Source organism: Ceratotherium simum, chromosome 39 (assembly GCF_057802395.1).
Source record: "Ceratotherium simum simum isolate JZ-2026a chromosome 39, ASM5780239v1, whole genome shotgun sequence".
NCBI classification, from domain to species: domain Eukaryota; kingdom Metazoa; phylum Chordata; class Mammalia; order Perissodactyla; family Rhinocerotidae; genus Ceratotherium; species Ceratotherium simum.
In genome coordinates, this window is record NC_141938.1 from 6,390,974 (window position 1) to 6,411,336 (window position 20,363).

The 20,363-nt window shown below is 59.6% G+C and overlaps 3 protein-coding genes and 2 non-coding genes across 5 annotated transcripts; 1 reads left to right on the plus strand and 4 right to left on the minus strand.

Annotated features, from left to right (window-relative positions):
* Positions 1–282: 282 nt before the first annotated feature.
* PPAN (peter pan homolog) lies at positions 283–4,062 on the minus strand. Its single transcript, XM_087425487.1, has 12 exons — positions 3,983–4,062; positions 3,724–3,894; positions 3,143–3,244; positions 2,897–2,947; positions 2,619–2,789; positions 1,866–1,942; positions 1,585–1,692; positions 1,360–1,483; positions 1,200–1,278; positions 965–1,094; positions 720–886; positions 283–639 (listed from the first exon to the last, which is right to left on the minus strand). Exons 1-12 carry the CDS (start codon positions 3,998–4,000, stop codon positions 428–430), a joined length of 1,410 nt encoding a protein of 469 aa, XP_087281613.1. The 5' UTR covers positions 4,001–4,062; the 3' UTR covers positions 283–427.
* Positions 1,760–1,839, minus strand: LOC147912132 (small nucleolar RNA U105B). The gene has a single exon (XR_015550284.1). It is a non-coding gene; the product is annotated as a small nucleolar RNA U105B (small nucleolar RNA).
* LOC147912133 (small nucleolar RNA SNORD105) lies at positions 3,012–3,097 on the minus strand. Its single transcript, XR_015550286.1, has one exon. It is a non-coding gene; the product is annotated as a small nucleolar RNA SNORD105 (small nucleolar RNA).
* ANGPTL6 (angiopoietin like 6) lies at positions 3,758–11,433 on the plus strand. Its single transcript, XM_087425486.1, has 9 exons — positions 3,758–3,894; positions 3,983–4,075; positions 6,366–6,454; positions 8,087–8,168; positions 8,427–9,018; positions 9,414–9,591; positions 10,146–10,333; positions 10,413–10,683; positions 11,243–11,433. The coding sequence occupies exons 2-9, from the start codon at positions 3,999–4,001 to the stop codon at positions 11,431–11,433; spliced, it is 1,668 nt and encodes a 555-aa protein (XP_087281612.1). The 5' UTR covers positions 3,758–3,894; positions 3,983–3,998.
* On the minus strand, positions 10,675–15,940 carry SHFL (shiftless antiviral inhibitor of ribosomal frameshifting). The gene is made up of 8 exons (XM_004442613.3): positions 15,839–15,940; positions 15,251–15,374; positions 15,007–15,056; positions 13,544–13,582; positions 13,238–13,387; positions 12,746–12,849; positions 12,486–12,640; positions 10,675–11,940 (listed from the first exon to the last, which is right to left on the minus strand). The coding sequence occupies exons 1-8, from the start codon at positions 15,857–15,859 to the stop codon at positions 11,717–11,719; spliced, it is 867 nt and encodes a 288-aa protein (XP_004442670.1). The 5' UTR covers positions 15,860–15,940; the 3' UTR covers positions 10,675–11,716.
* Positions 15,941–20,363: the final 4,423 nt, after the last annotated feature.

Genomic DNA, 20,363 nt, shown 5'->3' on the forward strand with positions numbered 1-20,363 from the left:
CCTCAGCCTGCGGAGCCAGTCAGAGCACCAGCCGCACTTCCCCCAGGCTTCCTTCCTCATTGCACTCAGCCCGCTCAGGCCAGGGGAGGCTGGGGATGGGCCTGGGACCCTGCGGCCCCGCAGCCCATTGCCCGCACCTTAAACCAGGCCCTGCCCGGGGTGGGGGCGGGAGCGCCCAGCTTTGGGGCAGAAACCAGATCCAAACCCAGGGGCTGTGGGCCCAGGGCTGTCTGGGCTCTGCACCGTGGGGCTCCTGTGACCCATCCCCAACACAGACTCAGCTCACGGGAAAGCAGTCCTTTATTAGCGGGGGGTGGGGAAACAGCTCCTTTATGAAAGGAAACTGAGGGCCACACCTGGAGGCCCGGGGGAACCCAGGGAGCGTCCCTCAGGCCCCAATCTGGGGCGTTCCACCCGCGGCTCGGGCTCAGGCCACTCTCCTAGGTGGCCGTGCTCGGCCTCGCCCACGGTCCCGGGCAGCCCCTCTGGGTCCCAGCTTGGCCTGGGGCCCCCGGGGCCCGCCCCTGGCCTTTGGCGGCCTCTGGTCACTGCCCCGGTGCGGCCTCCGCTCCTTGACTCGCCGCTTCTTGCCTGGGGGCCCGGTGGGCCGTCTCCGCTTGGCCGCCTTTGGGAACATGTCTGCAGGGAGAGAGCGAGTCAGGGCCGCCAGGGCACAGGGACGGGCCCGCGGTGCCCAGCCGCATCCACCCGTCACACACCCTCATCAGGCTCCTCGCCGACTGCCTGGCGAAAATACTCCGCTTCCTCCTCCTCCTCCTCCTGCTGGCCGGCCCCTCCTTCCTCCGCGGGGGCCCCGGGGTCCTCGGCGTCACTGTCCCCGTCGGCCCCTGCCCGTGCCCGCTTCATGCCTGCCAGGCTCTTCCTCCTGGAGGAGAGGGGCAGTGCTCAGCGCGCAGCCTGCACCCTGGGCCGCGCCTCAGCCACCCGGCCGGCAGCCGCTCACTTGTGGGCCTCGCGCTGCTCCTGCTTGCGCTGGACGTCCCGGGCCTGCTGATCCCGCCTCTGGGCCTTGAGCCGCAGCTTCTCCTCCTTGGCCGCCAGGATGGCCTGCAGCTCCTCCTCTGTCTTGTGCACTGAGCAGAAGAGACGGTCCCCGAGCCCCGGGTGAGCCCGCTGCACCTCGTGACCCACCTGAGGGCCTCAGACGCCAGCCCCGCGCCGGCCCGTCCCGTCCTCACCAAAACTGTGAAACAGCACGTTCCCCTCCCCGACGCCTTCCTGGATCTTGATGAGCTGCAGCGTCATCCGAGGCCCGATCTGGAGGGACACGGGGAAGGGTCAGTCCTTCCTCGGAGCTGGGGGCTGCCATGGGAAGCCAGCCCTGCCCCTGGGCCTCACCTCGGTGAGCCGCACGGCGCTCTGCTGGGCCCGCATGTTGCCGCGCCCCGCCACGGCCTGCGGCAGCTCCGTGATGTTGTGCTCGCCATCGGGCTCCCCCTCGCTCTCTGACAGCCCCGCGCCCCTGTGCGGGGCACACATGGGCTCAGCAGGGGACCCTGGGCTCCCGAGACAGCTCTGGGGTCCCCTGGACGGGGGTGGTCTCCCGCCCCGCGCCCTCCTCACGTGGCCAACAGCTCGCTGATGTCCTGCAGGCGGCTCATGTTGGGGAACTTCTCCTGGAGAAGCTTCTTCATCCCACGACTCGCGCCCACGGGGACGACCTTGATGCTACTGTGGGGCCGGAGCGGGCAAGGAGGCGGGTTAGGGGTCACAGCATCGGCTCTACCCCCTACCCTATCCACCGTGCGTCAGAGCGTTTACTTTGAGACTGAGCAATCACAGAGTCTCAGCAGCAGCGTTGTCATCAGCCGCACGGAGGCCACCCCCCACCCCGCAGTACTCACTAGTGGCGGAAATCCAGCTCCTGGGAGTCGGGGTTGTAGTTGATGAGAAGGCAACGTTTGATGGTGTTCAGGTTCACCTGGACGGGACAGAACAAGGAACACGGCGCCTCGTGAGCTGCCCACAGGCCTCACCGCATGCTGCAGCCCATGCTGTACCCTGGCCATACTCCAGAAATCTTAGCCAGTGTGAGTGGGGCGCTGCTAGCAGCGTGGGGATGGAGGGGGCTGCAACCAGTGCCCATGGACTGCCTGGGGCGCTGGCTACAACCCTGAGTCTGAGGCCCACTGAGGCCGCCCACACCAGGCTCTGACGACTGGCATCTCACAAACCATAGTTGAGACCCGCTGGTGCCAGGGGTTAGGAGCTGGGCTCTGGAGCCAGAGAGATTAAAACATCCAGTCCTGCCCCCTTGTATCTACCTTTAGACTAGTGCCTTCACCTCTGCCAGTCTGTTTTCCTCTCCCTTACAATGGAGCCGTAAGGACAGGCTACACTGCTCAGTCCTCAGTGCACACCCAGAAAATACAGCACCGGTGGCGGTGTCGTTATCCACCTGCTAGATGGGAAGGCAGTTCACGGGGGAGTCTCTTGCCCAATGTCACAGAACACGAGGGAGATGTGACCTCAGGGGCCGGAGCCCTCAGCCTCAGTGCTGGGAGGCGAGGACTGAGCAATCACCCCAAAGGCCCGTGTGTGGTACCTGCTGCCTGCCCCACCCACCCTCACCAGCCACCACGCCAGGCCCAACCCACCTTGTGCACGTTGATGGAGGGAAACAGGTTCTGAAACATGGTAGCCATGAGCTTCACGTGCATGCCGCGGGGACCAAAGCTGTTGAGCACGAGAAGGGGCGGGTGGGCGAACTGCTGCTCGTGCATGCGGTGCCGGCGCAGCGAGGAGACCACATCACGCACCAGTGTGTACTGCACAGCAGGGTGACGAGTGGGTGACCGCCAACCACATGTGGCTGGTGCCACCCCCAGACCCAGCTCCCGCCCCACACAGCCCTCATACCACCTCCCATCCTTACCTGGTTGATCCGGAAGGTCAAGGTGGGGCCTCCTGGGAGGCGCATCAGCTTCTACAGGAGAAGGAAGAACTGGTGAGGGTCGAGGTCTCCAGCTAGGGACCAGGGGGAGTGGGAACCTCTACCCATCTCGTCAGAGCGTTTACTTTGAAGCCGGAATCATGAGGGCTCAGAGGCACATGGGTTCATCATGAGAGCTGGGGCAGGACAGGGGCGTGGGGGAGGTTAGGGTCGCGGGCATTCACTCACAAAATAGATGTTGGTCTCCGTTTTGCTCAAGATCAGGAAGTGTGTGACCCCAAGAGGCCCGGCCACTGCCACACAATCCTTCAGAGAGTTTTTCTTTCGTATCTGGAAGTAACAAAAACAAAAGAGAAAAAATCACAGACATTCCCTTATTCAACAAAGACTATAAGCTTAAGCTGTTAGGTCCCTTCTTGCGTCTAATTTCTCGGCCTCTAGAGCCAATCAGACTTGAACTCGAGCACCGCCTGTGTCCCCTGCTTACTGGGCATCGCCCCATTTTGCAGATGAGCCAACAGAGGCCCAGCGAGGTTAAGTAACTTGCTCCAGGCCTTTGAGAGCAGCCAAGTTTCCAACCCAGCTTAACCACCGGCCTCAGGCACCCGGCCAAGCCCGAGGCTGAGCGCGTTCATGTGCGCGCCCTCGCTGCAGCGCGCGAAGCCCTGACAACAGGGACGCCGGTCCCCAGAAGAGTCCCCTTCTCCAGCCAGGCAGACGAGGCCTGGCGCGGTTCCGCGCTTGGAGCCACCCCCGCGGCCGCGGACACGGGGCCCAGGGCGGGGGGAGGCGGGCCGGGTGGTGCAGACCTGCAGGCGGGTGGCGGTGAGCGGCTCCATGACGCGCCGCAAGTCCAGGCTGAGCTGCCGGACGCCGCGACCCGCGCGGCCCCGGGCGAACACGAACGAGTGCGGCTGCGCGGCGTAGGCCTCGAGGTTGCGGAGCTGCGCCTGGGCGCGCGCGCGCTTCTGGTGCCGGGACTGCGGGGGCGAGAGGCGGGCGGTGAGCGCCGCGGCCTCCGCCGGACCCCCGCCCGCGCTGCCCGCCTCCCCGGCCGCCGCGCCTCACCCTCCCCGACTGCCCCATGTCGCCGTCTTCTCCACGAGGCCGCCTCGACAGGCCACTTCCGGCGCCGCGCCGCTCACTTCCGGCGCAGGCAGGGTGAGTCTTCCAAGGGGCGCTGCGTGATGACGTCTCAGGCGAGCATGCGCACCAGGTGGCGGGCGGCTGGGGGCGGGAAATCAGCGGAAGGGTTGCTATGGAGACACCCGGTGCCTGTTTCTATGGAAACCGGGGCGGGGCCGCGCGGTACAGGGAGCCCGCGCGGGCTTCGGAGAAATGAACCGCGGGTTCGAATCCCGCCCTCGCCATTTCTACCAGCTGTGCCATTTTGAGAGCCATTTTCTCCATTCCGAGGCTCCTAAAGTGAGGATGATAATCGCTTCCCCCCCGACCCGCGAATTAAGAGAGATGATGCATGCACAGTGCTTGGCACCCTCGCACCAGCCTCTTAGGGAGCAACCAGAGAAGGGGGCAGCACGTGGCAGTTACCCATCTGGGCCTCCAGCTACTGAGGGCCAGCTGTCCTCCCCTAGGGCCCTGTCTGCGGACGGGCTGAGGGATGGAAACTCCACATCACCTTCTGGAAACTCAGGGCAAGGCGGGCGCTTTGTGCATAATTCACCCCCTCCTAGTTTCCGCTCAAAGCCCCAATCTTGGCCTCAGCCTCTGGCTTCTTTCCAGAAGGTTGGGGTGGGGGGATGGGACGCCCCCCAACATCTCTCTCCCTGTCCCATCTGATACCTTCTGCCATCTGCCTCCCCTCCCCCATCTGTTTCCCTTCCCCTCCCCAATTCTTTCTCCTCCCCACCCCAGTCTGTTCCGTCCCCCGCAGCCCGCTGCATCCCCGTCTTCTCGGACTCTGCCTCCCTCTCCCCCAACTTTGTCTCTGCCATCAGTTGCCTCTTTCATCCCCTGTAAGTTTCCATCGTTCTCCTCTCTCTGTCTCTGTCTCTATCTCCATTTCTCTCTTCTTGTCTCTCTCCCTGGCTGCCCACGTCTCTCCCTATCTCCCCCACGTCTCTCTCCTTCTCTGTCTCTCCGACTCTCTCTCCCTTCTGTCAGCCCCTCTCTGTTGACTTAGGAGGTTTCTTCACTCTCTGCTGCCAATGGGGGAAGCTGGAGGGGGCTGCGGGTGGGGGGCCAAGGGGCCCAGTGTGGGGGGCCCCAGCCCAGGCCGGGAGCCCAGCCTGGCAGCCTTTCTCAGATCTGGGCCGACCATTTCCTCTCTCAGCCCGGGAGTCCACTCGGGTTACGGGTTCAGGACGGTAGGAACTGGGGGAAGGAGACTGCTCCCCCAGAGTGTGTCTGCTGGTCGAGGAGGCCTTCGGACAGGTCTCTGGGCTCCGGGGTCTACGTGAGTCGCTTTATAACTCCTCAAAACGACTGTATGGTTACTTCTGCCTGTTTTTGTCTCTGCGTGACTTGAGCTGTGTGAGGATGTGACAGTGTGGAGGGAGACAGATGGAAGCATGCACGCTGTGGCAGGCAGGCAGTGTCAGGGTCTTGTGGTGTCCCTGGTTTGTGTCTCTGTCTTGCCAGTGCGTGACCACGGCTACCTGGCTATGTATGCGTCTGACACACAGATACAGACACACTCAGACCACAGGCTTATTTTCTTTTAAGTCGTGGCGTATGTGTGTGTGCGTGACCAGATTTTGCACACACAGTTCCTGCCCGAATCTGTGTTATTTCCAGTTGTGTCTTTAGACGTGCACGTGCCAGGCAAATCCTGGCAGATTCCATCTGTCTCGGCAGCTGTGTGCAGTGGTTTGCATGGCTCATCGGGTATCCGTCTGTGTGTCTTTGTGTCTGCACTGTTAGGCGCACACGGCGGGGTGTGACTGTTGTGCTGTATGTGTGTGAGTTCTGGAGCCAAGCTACCTGGGCTGAATTCCACTGCCGACCCTTTCTGGCTGTGTGACCACGGGCAAATCGCTCACCCTCTCTGAGGCTCAGTTTTCCCTGCTGTAAAATGAGGCTCCATCCAGAAGCCAGCTCAGGCTGCAAGGATTAAACAAGATAAAAGGTGTCGAGTTTACAGTCATATTTGACACACAGTAGGTGCGGCTGGTGTTTGCCATTATTCTCTGTCTGTTTGGGTCTCAGGCTGGGATCCCCCCCGGGCCTCCTGGGGCCTGCAGCCTCCCACGCTCTGTGCTCCTCTGTGGGGGAACATCCGGGGCACTGACCTGCGTTATCAGGCTCTGCTGGCCTGGGCAAGGGGGTCTGGCAGTTCTGCCTCAGTTCTCATGCGGGAAATGCTAAATATTTACAATTGGGGATCCTGGGCTGAGCATCGAGGCTCTAGCCCCAGGCTCTGGGGGGCAGGGGTGGTTCCCACGCCTCCTCCCTTCTGCTCTCCCACCAACCAGCCTCTCCCCATCCCCAGCTCAGAGGCCCTGCTAGACCCTCGGCTCCTCCTCGGACTTCTTGTGCCTGCTCTGAGCCTCGCTGGACTCAGGAGCTTGGTCGTGAGAGGTGAGAGGGCAGGGGTCTGGGAGGGCAGGTGAAAGCTGATTCTGTCTGTTGGGAGACCCGGCCCCGACTTGGCTAGGGGGCTCCCCAGGCCTCCTCCTCACCCCAGGCTGAGATCGTGGAAGGCAGTGGGTGTTACGTGCCCCCTACCTCCAGGGTTTAGTCCATCCCTGTTGTGGGGGACCTGGTGTCTTCAGGAGTGGGCAAGGAGAGGACCCTGCTCTGCCCTTGGGTGTGCAAGTACAGTCACAAATATGCCTTTTTCCAGCTCCGAACCCTCCCTGCCTCCCACATGAGTAAAACCCTGATGCCCACAAGGCCCTGCATGCTTTGCCCCGTCCCCTCCCTGCCTCTCCTCCTTGTGCTGTCCCCCTCGCCCACTCTGTTCCAGCCTCACACGCCTCCCTGCTGTTCCTTGGACATATCAAGCAAACTCTGACCTCAGGGCCTTTGCACTTGCTATTCCCTCTGCCTGAAATGCTCTTCCTCTTCTCTCTCTTCCTTCAGGTCTTCACTCAAGTGTCATCTTCTCAGTGAGGCCTAACTCATCTATTTAAAATGCGTCCACAACCCCCAGCCCAGGACTCCCGTCTCCTTCCCTGCTTGAATTTTCTCCTAAGCACTGACCTACTCACTGTGTTTTCCAAACTAGGATGTCAGCTCCATGAGGGCAGGGATTCTGTCTGTGTTGGTCACGGCTGTGTCCCCATCGCCTGGAACAGCTCCTAGCACACCATAGGGGCTCAAGGAGTGTTTGTTGCATGTGTGAATGAGGCCGTGTGTGTGACGATGAAGACCACAGGACACGAGCCTGTGTGGGTTTGGACATCGTGGAACTTGGTGTAGACAGGGTGACGTGTGGACCCGTGAATCGTGTTCTGAGTGTCGGCAAGTGCACTCAGGAGGCATGTGTGTCCCCGTCTGAGAGGCTGTGAGTGTGTGAACCACAGGAAGGAAAGCAGTGGGGGCCTGTGTGTGGACTCTGCAGGGCCGGGGCAAGGGGACCACAAATACACACCCTCGGGCGAAGACCCTTGTTGGAGCTCACCTGTGGGAGCCAGGGAACAGCCGGGGGGCATGCAGACCTGGGCCATGTGGGTGTTGTGGGGGTGTGTGTGTGGCCCCAGCACTGTTTCAGGCGCTGGGGACAAAGCAGTTAAAAAACCCAGACTCAGCCTCTGGGAGCTGATATTTCGCTGGAGGAATTCAGATCATAAACAATGGCAAATAAACGAGGCGACTTCAGAGCAATCAATGCTAAAATGGAAAAGACACACTGGACACGGGGTGCCTGGGAGGGGTGGCTCTAAGTGGGGTAGTCAGGGAGGGCATCTGAGGAGACAGCTCACCTGAGACCTGAATAAGCAGAGAGAGAAAGGGAGCCATGTTAAAATTTAGCGAGGAATGTTCCAGGCTGAGGAAACAGCTCGTGCAAAGGCCCTGAGGCTAGAAGATCCCTGCATAGCAAGGAGCCCAGTGTGCAGAGTGAGGAAAGAGGTGAGGGCAGGGAGGGGACAAGGCAGAGCATGCAGGGCCATGGGGGCTGCGGGGAGGCCTTGATCTTTTCCTCTGAGTGACTGGGAGCCATGGAGGTTCCGAGCAGGGGAGGGACGTGACCTACTTGGGTGTTCACAGGCATCCTCGCCCACCAGGGCACGGATTTTTGTGTTTTGTTCCCGACTGTATCCCCAGCGCCTAGAACTGAGGCCGGCACACAGTAAGCACTCAATGCATGCTTGTTGCAAGAACGCACGAGACATGCAGTCCCGCAGGGCGCCTGGAACTCAGTGGAACGGCCAGGGTGGGATCCCACTGGGGTGTCTCCAGCCTCGGGGGGTGGGGAAGGGATGGAGGCGAGCGTGTGTAGGCCTGGAGCCCCGCAGGTGTAGACACGCGCCTTCGCGCGGGAGCAGCTGGGTTGGGCGGGGTCTGGCTTCCCGGGTCCCCGCGCCTTCCCGTTCGCCCTCTGCTGCAGGTCCAGCATGTGGGCGCCGCGGCTGCGCGCGCTGCAGCTGCTGCTGCTGCTGCTGCTGCTGGGCGCGTGGTGGGCGCGCGCGGGCGCGCCGCGCTGCACCTACACCTTCGTGCTGCCGCAGCAGAAGTTCACGGGCGCCGTGTGCTGGAGCGGCCCCGCGGGCGCGCGCCCGGCGCCCGAGGCCGCCAACGCCAGCGAGGTGGCGGCGCTGCGCATGCGCCTGGGCCGCCACGAGGCGCTGCTGCGCGAACTCCAGCGCCTGGCGGCGGCCGACGGCGCCGTGGCCGGCGAGGTGCGCGCGCTGCGCAAGGAGAGCCGCGGCCTGAGCGCGCGCCTGGGCCAGCTGCGCGCGCAGCTGCAGCACGAGGCGGGCCCGGGGGCGGGGCCGGGCCCGGGGGCGGAGCCCGCCGCCGCGCTGGCGCTGCTCGGGGAGCGCGTGCTCAACGCGTCGGCCGAGGCGCAGCGCGCCGCCGCCCGCTTCCACCAGCTGGACGTCAAGTTCCGCGAGCTGGCGCAGCTGGTGAGCCAGCAGAGCGGCCTGATCGCCCGCCTGGAGCGCCTGTGCCCGGGGGGCGCGGGCGGACAGCAGCAGGTAACCCCGAAGCCCCCCGGAATCGCACCGCTTCCCGTCCGGCACACGGGCCTCCTGTCACCCATCGTCTCTTAACCGCAGTTCCGAAACCCCAAAAGCTCCCCAAACTGGATTCCTGCTCTCCTCCTGTAACCCATTTGCGTTCAAACGCGACTGGTGGCTACTTAAAAGACTTTACTTATCCGCTTGATATGAATATTCCTAGGATCCTGAGATCAAGCATATTACTATGTAGATCAAGACCAATGACCCACGTGATCGGGGTGTTACGTAATATACATATAGACCCTGTATTGCTGATCTCCTACCCATCGGGGTGCTGTGAGACTTAGGAGCCCAGGGACTCCTGGGCTGGTGGTTGGTGCAGTCACATCTGACTCTCTTGGTCACCCCAGGTCCTGCCACCGCCCCTGGTGCCTGTGGTTCCAGTCAGTCTGGTGGGTGGCACCGATGACAACAGCAGGAGGCTACAGCGAGCCCCAGAGCCCCAAAGAGAACAGACCCTGAGACAGCAGGGGCCCTTGGCCTCTCCCATGCCCGCAGGGTACCCTGCTGTCCCCACCAAGCCAGCGGGTAAGATGAGGGCAGGGCTGTTGGGGGTGTAGGAGCCAGAGGATGCTCAGTGCAGCATGAGTAGGGGAAAAGAGGAGCCAGGATTTTAATGGCAGATTCCTCTCATGGTGAGGGGATTGGAGGAAATGATGCTTTTAATCTGGTGATGGAACAAGGAGATATGGCTCTTATTCTGATAAAAGACCAAAATTCTTACTATGGCATGAAAATAGGAGAGGAGGTACTCTTACTTTGATGAGGGGGCAGGGAATTTAGGACTGCTACTTTGGTGAGAATTTCAGCTGGTTTAGAGTGCCCTGTTCAGGACTTCTATTCTGGTAAAGAGACCATAGAACCAGGATTTAAGAGCTCCAGGCTCCGCATTTGCTCTAGTGAGGGAAGAGTGACTTAGAGTCTTCAGGCAAGGAAATGAGTATTGTGGCTCTTATTCTGGTGAGGGGATGGGAGAGGCAGGACTGCTACTCTGGTGAGGGGACCAGTGAGAATCAGGACTCTTACTCCAGTAAGGGGTGGTTGGTCCAGGCTGTGCCTCCCCGATATCTCTGTGCCCACAGGCCCGTGGCAGGATTGTGCGGAGGCCCACAGGGCAGGCCATGAGCGGAACGGAGTGTATGAGCTGCGACTAGGCCGGCATGTGGTGTCGGCATGGTGTGAGCAACAGCTGGAGGGTGGAGGCTGGACTGTGATCCAGAGGCGACAAGATGGTTCTGTCAACTTCTTCACTACCTGGCAGCACTACAAGGTGGGCACAGGTGGGCAGGGGCAGGGCTGGGCAGTGGAGGGGACCCGCTTCTGACCACCTGACTTTCCTGTCCTGCCAGGTGGGCTTTGGACAGCCTGATGGGGAATACTGGCTGGGTCTCGAACCTGTGCATCAGCTGACCAGCCGTGGGGACCACGAGCTACTGGTGCTCCTGGAGGACTGGGGGGGCCGTGGGGCCCGCGCCCACTATGATGGTTTCTCCCTGGAGCCTGAGAGCGACCACTACCGTCTCCGGCTTGGCCAGTACCACGGAGATGCTGGAGACTCTCTTTCCTGGCACAATGACAAGCCTTTCAGCACCGTGGATAGGGACCGAGACTCCTATTCTGGTAAGGAGAGCTTTTATTCTGGTGGAGAGGGGACAGGGGAGGTGGGACTCCTAGTGAGGGAATGAAGGGGAGTGGGGTAAGACTTCCCTCTGGTAATGATCAGGGTAAACATGAGAACAGAGGACAGGCCTTTTATTCTGGTGAGGGGACAGGGAGCCCAGATTCCTTCTCTGACAAGGCAATTCCTTTTCAAGAGTCAGGATTCCTGTTCTGGTGAAAGGCAGGGGGTGAGAGCTAGGACTCTTATTCTAAAGAGGAAATAGAGAAGATTTTTTTTTCCCTGATAAAGGAATGAAAGGTAGAGCTCTTAGTTAGCAGAAAGGGTGGGAAAGGTGTGACTTGTACTTTGGTAAGGAGATAGGGAAGGAATTAGGACTATTACTCTGAAAAAGAAAGTGAGGGCCAGGGCTCTTATTCTGGTGAGGAGATAGAAGATCAGGGCTTATATTCAATAAGAATAGGAATGGCCAGGGGAATGCCTGGCAAAAGCCTTGTACCAGTGAGGTGCTGGTAAGGGCTTTTCTTCTGGTGAGAGGACATGGACTCTCTCTCTCCTCAGGTAACTGCGCCCTGTACCAGCGGGGAGGCTGGTGGTACCATGCCTGTGCCCACTCCAACCTCAACGGTGTCTGGCACCGAGGTGGCCACTATCGCAGCCGCTACCAGGACGGTGTCTACTGGGCCGAGTTTCGTGGTGGGGCTTACTCTCTCAAGAAGGCTGCCATGCTGATCCGGCCCCTGAGGCTGTGACCATCGGTCCGTCTGTCCCCCAGGTCCCAGGGATGTGGGTCCGCAGGAGCCCAGGTTGTCCTGGCCACGCCTCCTTCGTGGCTCAGTGCGGGCCACGTCCCACAGACCTTCCCGCTGCGGATCTGCTCCCCGGGGCCCTGCAAACAGGACCCAGGATCCCCCGGCCAATGTCTCAGACCTTGATGGCTCCCCAAGGGCATTTAGATCTCGGTTTGAGCTCATGTTTTATAACAACACAAAAGATCCACAGACTGTGTCTGGTTTGCATCTGCACCCGGAGGGGTCAATCCCCGTGCCCGCCCTCCTCCTCCTCTTCCTCCTCCTCCTTCTCCCTCAGGTCCTCCAGGATGAGGTTGTCCAGGTCTTCCAGGAGGCCACCCTGGCTCAGGCAGGTGGCCACCGTGGAGCCACTGCTGATGTGGGGGTTGCTGGGGTGCAGGACTTTGGGGAGGTGGTTCTGCTTCCGGCTCTTGGGGTGCGCGCAGGACGTCCCAGGGACGTGGGGCTCTGGGGAGGGAGAGGCTCTGAGGTCACGGGGCTCGAGGCCACGTGAGACTCGGAGGACAAGGGGGGCTCTGGGCTATGAGGCTACAGGAAATTCCGAGGTGAAAGTAACAGGTGTTGAAGCCACAGGAGGCCTAGGGATCGTGTCACCTGAGACTCCAGGAGACGAAACAGGAGCCAAGAACACAGACCACAGGGGCAGAGGCCACGGGGACACTGGGGTATGGGCCACTGGAGTGAAGCCACAGAGCCTCATGGGGCACCCAGGCCACAGAAGGTGGCTGACGCCATGGGAGGTGGTGTTAGGAGGGACGGGGTCCTGGGTGACGTGGTGTCAGAGGCCACAGAGACTGGGGGGCCACGGAAGACGTGGAAGGAGGGGCTGATGCTATGGGAGATGAGGTGGCCAGGGGGACTGGGGTCTCGTGAGGCATGTGGAAGAAGCATGCGGAGCCCTTGGTCCTTAAGGCCACAGAGATGGGCATCCCAGGAGTCAAGGCCGAGTACACTGCCCTGAGTGGGGCCCCGGGGACCCGCTGGGCGCTCACCTCGCCGGTTGTAACAGTCCTCGGCCGAGCAGGAGTGGGTGTGGGTGCCACGGCGATCCGTGTCCTGGTCCCAGCGCGGAGGGAGGATCCGTGTCGGGTACACGGGGAAGCCACACCCGTAGCAGGGGGACGGGGACCCCATCTGCGCCCAGCCCCTGGGGGTGGGCGGGGCCATGAGGGTCCAAGAGCCCGGCTGGGGGGGCGGGGCCAGGGCAGGGGGCGGGGCGGGGCAAGGGTGGGGTGGGGGGCTGCGCCCTCACCGGAACTTGTGTCGACACCGTGGGCAGTGGAACTCTGCCACGCCCCACATCTTGTCACAGGGCACCGGGTCATAGCGCCTCCGGCATTTCCTGCACCGGGACACCTGGGGGCATGGAGAGGGGCACAGGCCAGCTGTCACAGGTTGACACTGTTGCCTGATATTGGCCACAGTGGGAATAGTTACACCATGGAAATTGGCAAACGCTACAAATCTGGGCTACGAGCTTGTTGTTGAGCATTCACCAGAAGCACACCACTGGCCAGGGGGCTCAGAAGCCAGATTTGGGGTTGAGGTTTGATTTCTGGGGTAGCTGTCAAACTGTGGGCTCAGGGGTCAGGCTCTGGGGTCCGAGACGACGTTGCGCTCTGAGCCTGGAGGTCAGAGGTTGGGCTCTCAGGGGCTGATGTTCTCCGGTAAGGGGTTCAAACACTGAGGATGGGGGTCGGGAGTGGAGTTGGGGCAGAATCAAGGTCAAGGGTTGGGTCATCACCTCCTTCCGCTGGGGCACGCGGCGCCACCACACGTGGTCACAGGAGGAGCAGGCGAACTGGCGGTCCACGGCGGGGATGAGGTCTTCCTGGGCGCGCTGGAACATGCGTAGGTTGGCTTCTGTCAGCGGCAGGAGGGAGGTCGCCACCGCCTGCAGAATGGGGGGGGGGACCAGAGGGTGGTCTTTCACCAACACACACCTGTGTCGGCCCTCCCTTCCCTACAGACACGCCCCGTCCTGCCCCTGTGACATCCCCCCCCCATGGCCTCCCCAGTCCACCTCCCCTGTCCCACACCCCGGACTCACCTGGATGTCCTGGTCCTGCTTCATGTCCTCCGGGGGGTCCTGGGTGGAGACACCATGGGCACAAACTGGGGATGTGGCTCAGGTCTCTTGTCATCTTTGTTTGTTGGGGGCGGGGCTCCTGGACGGGGGCGGGGGGGGGGGGGCAGGGTCTTGGCGGCGTTAACAGTGAGGTGTTCCTAACTCACGAGGAGCTGGTTGAGCAGCACCCCCATATTGAGAGCCAGGTGCATGACCTCAGTTATCGTACAGCAGCCCTGAGAGATGGGCACACCTGTTCTCCTCATTGCTCAGATGGGGAAACTGAGGCCTGGAGCCGGGAGAGGGCTTGCCTCAGATCCCCCTGAGTGACCTGGGCAGAACAGGCCCGGACCCCACGCTCCCTTCCTGCCGGCGAACGCCACACACTCGTTGGCATTGTGACCGGCCGCCCCTCTGAGCCCATGCCGCCTGAGGCTAAGGCTCGGGCTCCGGCTTCAGACAGCGGCGGTTCCAATCCTGTTCATCACTTCCAGCTGTGGGGGCGTGGCCAAGCCACTCCCCCTGGGTCCCTACGGAGGGGCATCCGGGGCCCAGGCTCAAACCCTAGGTGGCTGCGGTTCAAATCCCAGCTGCCGCCTGCGTGCTGTGTGAGCCTGGCGAGTGACTTTGTCACTCTGTGCCTCAGTTTCCTCATCTGTAAAACGGACACGATAAATAACAGGACCTGTCTCATGGGGTCGCTGTGGCGATGAAATCAATCAACAGGTAAAATTCCTGGCGTCCTGCCTCAAGGGAAGCGCTCAATCGATGCTACTCTTGGCTATTATACTCTTTATGCATAAATATAAATAGTACAATACTTTATGATACTATGTAACAACTCTGTGCTGGGCCTTTCAGGCAGAAATCCACATCCACCAGCCACCAAAGCCATTAAGGGGCAAAGTGGTCATGTTGCACCTGTGCCTCAAAGCCTTTCATTCATTCATTCATTCATTCATTCATTCATTCATTCATTCATTCAACACATGGGCTTCTCTGCCCGTCTCTCCTCCTCCATCTCCTGCTCATCCCAGCCTGTTCGTGTGTTTCTTTGTTCAAGCTATTCCCTCTTCCAGGAAGACCCTTCCCGACCCCTCCCCTTCTCAAGGATCACTCCTGCCAGCCTTGAAGAGCCGGCACCACCTCCTTCAGGAAGCCTTCCCTGACTTCTACAACTCCTCTATGATGACATTAATCCTTATTCGTTTCACTACCTCGTTTCACGTGTCTCTTCCTCATTTAATACAATCAACATGTAATGAGCGCCTACTGTTTGCAGGCTCCCTGGCCAGACACACGACTGAGAGGTGAATAAGTGGATGAGGTTGGACCACAAGTTGTGGACTGGTTGCGGCACAGAGGGGGCCACCACGGAGGGGCCGGGTCCCCTCTGTTCTTCCTCCCCCCGTCAGCCCGTCCTTTGAGGGGAGGGGGCATTTTACCTGGGTATCCAGGTCATTACTCAGTTCCTGTCCGTCTCTCTGCTTTACCCCTGGTGGGGAGAGTAAGTGTAGGTGAAGAGCCCTGGCAGGATCCTGTGGGAGTTTCGGGGCCCCCAGAGCCCCAATACAGACCCTCCCCAGAGATGATCTCATTGCTTCCTCCTACCATCAGCACAGACCACACTCCCTCCGCGCTCCCCCACGTGGAAGTCCCCCTGCCCCAGGCCGAGACCCGCGCGCTCACCGTACACGATGGAGCGCCCCACTCCGGTGTGGTCGCTGCCAAATTTCCTCATCAGAGTCCCCGCCTTCCTGGAGGACACCTTCCCGTGAAACTTCTCCCGGAGGCGCCGGACGCTCTTCTCCAGCTGGGGTGTGGACAGGGGGGCTCCGATGGGGCAAGGAGAGGAGCGGCAGCCCCTCTGCCATCTCTAGGCATCCTTTTCCCGGCCTGAACTTGACCCTTGCTTTTGGCGTCCGCCCCCGCCCCCCTCCATCCCTCTACGGCATTTCCTGGAAAAAGCCAAAGTCTCCACAGGCCATTGGGGGAGGGAGTGGACTGGGGCGCGCGTCCCAGACTAAGGGAGGAGGCCGGCCAGGTAACCCCTGACTTCTGACCCTTAACCCTGCAGCCCCCGCTTTTCCTCGAGGAGGCCGCATTTCGCTCCGGGGGATGTGGCGGTCCCTCTCCTTTCCGATGGGGGCCAGCGCCAGCCCGCAGCAAGATCTGGGCTTCGGATGGAGTGCCCAGGAACTGCGAAGCCCTCTCGGCGCCCCGGCCCCTCCCCGGCGCCTCTCGCGGGCCCCCGGCCCAGCCGTAGCCGTGTCCTACCTCCACACCTTCCTGAGACATGGTGGCAGCGGCGCAGGTCCCCGCGAGGGTCCGCACTGCGCGCTCAGCGGCCCCCACCTGGGCGCGCCCGTCGGTCCAGCGGCCGCGCAGGGCAGGGGGCGGGGCCTCCGCCGGCTCCGCCCTTCCCTCCCGGCCCCTCTTTCGCTTTCGATTCCTGGGGGCGACCGGGCGCGCTGGCTCCGCCCCGGCTCCGCCTCTGCTCTTGCGCCCCAAACCCAGGCGGGCGCCGGGGTCTGCACCCTGCGGCGGAGCGCGCAGACCTCGGGCGGGGGAGGCGGCGCGGCCTCTGCAGTCGGTCACATGTCCCCACGCTGCGCGGGGTCCGCGTCTTCACGTCCCTCGTGGGGGCGGGGCCGCATCGGAAGGCCGCGGCGAGGCTCCGGGCCCCCCGGGCTCGCGCTCCCCACGTTCATCGCTTTCTCCCCTCCCTTCCCCCCAGGACGCAGGCGCTGATGACAACCTGGGCGCCTTCCTCACTCTGGATCTCTTACCCGGCCACGTCCCCTCCCTGAACCTTAGTTTACTCCTCCGTAAAATGGGGATGATGAGAGCGGCTACATCCTGGGGGGGGGGTGCGCGCGCGCCAGGATTCGAGACCCCGGGTGGAGCACTTAGGGGCGCCTGGCATGCAGTAGGCACTCAACTAGTCTCTGGGCCACCTACTATGTGCCAGTCCGAAGGGACAGGCAGTAGGGGGAAGGGGGAGGTGCTTGTTAAAAATACCGATTCCTGGTCCCTAGCAGTCCTGCAGAATGCGGCTTCTCCGGCTTCCTGGGGATCTGCATTGCAAACCCGAAGGTTGAGAACCCCGTGGGCCAGGACGATTCTAAACCAGCACGGGAGCTGGAGGACAGAGCTAGGGGGCACTCTGGCCCAGACTGAGGGCGTCAGCGATGGCTTCTTGGAGGAAATCTGAGGTCTGGGCTAGGTGAAGAACGCAGTGGAGGGAAGGAAACAGCACGTGCAGACCCCTCAGAATCAAGAAAGAGTCTGGCGCTTTAAGCCGGGACTTCTCAACCTGGCCTCTATTGACATTTTGGGCTGGATAGTTCCTTGTGGTGGGGCTGCCCGGGCCACTGTAGGGTGTGCAGCAGCATCCTTGGCCTCCACCCTCTAGATGCCAGTGGCACCCCTCCCCCAGTCGTGACAACTGAAAATGTCCCCAGACGTTGCCAAATGTCCCCTGGGGGGCAAAATCGCATTAGGATAAATAACTCCAAAAATGTTGGAGCCCCACCCCCAGATGGATATTTATTTATAAATTACATACAAATACAGTTATACCAATAGATTCTGTAGATTATTTTATAATAATATATTTCTTACATAATGATATTCCTTAGCACACACACAAAAATGAAGGTTAAAAAGTATAGATGTGCTAATGTTTTCTACTAGAACCCCAAAGCTTTGTTTGTGGGGTCTATGCACCCCTCTCTGGAGCCCCCTCTATTAGGGCATGTGAAGAGTTCATGGTTCTTTGTGGCTGAAAGGTGGAATTTCAGGCAGGAACGGGGCCTGCAGGCTGCGCAGAGGCCCCGGGGTTTTATCCTGTGGGAAGTGAGGAGGCATGAAGGGGTTGCCTCATTATAGTTGTCAAATACTGCTTACCCAGTGGAGGCAGAGGTCACAGCTATGTGCCATCCCCTGGCCATGGTGGGCATCAAACAGATGAGAGGCCGATCTAGCCCTGACATGAATCAGATCTGCTAGATTCTCATAATAATGGCCACCATATGGAGCGCTTCCTCTGTGCCAGGCACTGTTCCGGGCATTGCAGACACAGCATCGAACAAAAAGATCCCTGCCCTTGTAGAGCTGGCATTCAAGTGGGTGAGACAGACAAGAAACAAATATATAATAGGACAGGAGATAATAAGTTCTAGGATGAAAAATAAACCGGAGTAGGGGGATGGATAAGGGCGGGGGGTCAGGGAAGGCTGTAGGAAGTAACATGTGAGAGGAGACCTGAAGGGGGTGGAGGAAGAGAATTCCAGGCAGAGCAAACAGCAAGTGCAAAGGTCCTGAGGTAGGAGCAAGGGACTGTTGTCACCATAGTAGTTCTCCCTTGCTGCCTAACACGTTATCCCAAAACTTAGTGGCTTAAAACAATAAACGCTTGTTATCTCATAGTTTTTGTGGATCAGGAATCCAGGAGTGGCTTTGCTGGGCTGTCTTGGCTCAGAGTCTCCCTGCCTCAATTCTTCCCTACTCGGCTGCTCGAGTACATCCTCCCAACTTGGCAGTGGCCCTCCGCACAGCACGTGATCCAAGACAAGGAAAGCCAGGTGGAAGTCGTATCTTTTTATGACCCAGCCAAGGAAGTCACCCAGCGTCACTTCTGCCACCACATCCTGCATGTTAAAATCGAGTCAGTATATCCAGCCCACATTTAGGGAGAGAGAAGTAAAGACCCCCCCCCCCGCCGTCCTCCCATCTCCTGCTGAAGCCTCATTGGCTGCACCAGAAGCCAGGGAGGGTAGGGGCGCCGGTCATGCTGTCAGCCTCTCAGGGCACAGAGCAGGGGCAGAAGGGTGACAGTCTATCCAGAAGGACAAACAGATGATACAAGCCGAGTATTGAATTTTAGCCTTTGTAGATAAACAGAAAAACAAACATTCCCAGCGACCAAAGGGGGACGCTGCCTGCCCACCGACGTACTGTTGAAGATTTGTGGCCACCTTGGCCTGGCCAGATGTGGCTTGTTTGTGCAGTGGGGTGAGCGTGACTGCATTTTATCCTTTGTCTTTATAAAAAGGTGTAGAGAGGGAGAAAATGGATGTGCAGGTAACAGTGATAAGAAGTGTAGCCTTGGGCCGGCCCCGTGGCTTAGTGGTTAAGTGCACGTGCTCCGCTACTGGCAGCCCGGGTTCAGATCCCGGGTGCGCACTGATGCACCACTGCTCCGGCATGCTGAGGCCGCGTCCCACATACAGCAACTAGGAGGATGTGCAGCTATGACATACAACTATCTACTGGGGCTTTGGGGGAAAAAAAAAGGAGGAGGATTGGCAATAGATGTTAGCTCAGAGCCGGTCTTCCTCAGCAAAAAGAGGAGGATTAGCACGGATGTTAGCTCAGGGCTGATCTTCCTCACAAAAAAAAAAAAAAGAAGTGTAGCCTTTGACACTTTAGTATAATTGAGTCAAAGATGGAGCCCATTTGCTCCATCCATTTAGAGGCATCAAGTGCCTCCTTGGTGGCAAGTGTGGTGCTGGGCACCGTTTCTGCCCTTCTGGAGCTTATGGTCTTTTTTTTGTTGTTTTTTGTTTTGTGAGGAGATCAGCCCTGTGCTAATATCTGCCAATCCTCCTCTTTTTTTGCTGAGGAAGACTGGCCCTGGGCTAACATCCGTGCCCATCTTCCTCCACTTTATATGGGACGCCGCCACAGCATGGCTTGCCAAGCGGTGCGTCAGTGCGCGCCCGGGATCCGAACTGGCGAACCCCGGGCTGCAACAGCGGAGTGCGTGCACTTAACCGCTTGCGCCATGGGGCCGGCCCCCGGAGCTCATGGTCTTAGTGAGAAAGAGACACATGAAGCAGATAATATCGCAAGTAATTATTTAACTACAGAAAAGAGAAATGGAGAGATCAGTGAGAAAGGACAACACGTGGGAACCTGACCTGGGCAGGATAGTCAGGCGGGGCTTCCTGGAGGAGGTACCTCTTGAGCTGAAATCCTCACACTTTCTGAAACACTGTGCCAAGTGTTTGAAGCTGTGTATCTCATTTGATCCTCACAGCCACTCTACAAAGGGGGTAATATTATTACAAATGGGAAAACAGTTTCAAGAACCCGCTTGAGGTCCCTCCAAAGGGTGAATAGGAGTTACCCAGTTGAAGAGGTGCAGGGTAGAGGGAACAGCATGTGCAAAGGCCCTGAGGTGGGGAGGGGTTTGGTCCATGGCAGGAAGCTAAAGGCCAGCATGGCTGGGGCTTAGCAAGCAGAGGGTGAATGGAGGGAGTTGAAGCTTGTGCCCCAAGCAGCAAAATCTTGACCTTCAGCTGGACCCGTTGAGGCTTAAGCTGGGTAAGCATATATTTAATTGTGGAGGAAGTAGACACAATTGGAGCGTGTGTGTGCTTTTCGCAATCTAGTCAATTTCCCCCTCAGTTAACCAAAGGGAGAAATTTGGGAATGCCCAGAGGTGCGGGGAAATGGGAAATCTCCAAACTGTTGGAGAGAGCGTCCCTTGAGAACCTTTGGAGAGGGCAACTTGGCAAAACCTACTAAAGCATTAGGTGTGCTCTTTTAACCATTCCTTTCCTTTCCTGTGGTCTGATGCTTTGACATCCGGGGTCTTGCTGCCTCTGGGGGACTGCGCCCCCCCTGCCCCGGGTACCCACACAGACCATTCTGCACACGAATCTCCACACTGCCTGCACTTTCCACCTTGCAGATTTCTCTAACAATTGCATTTTTTGCACAAGCATCCATCACTTTTGTAATCAGAACCAAAAAATACACAATAAGATAAATCCAATTACTTTTAAAAATAACA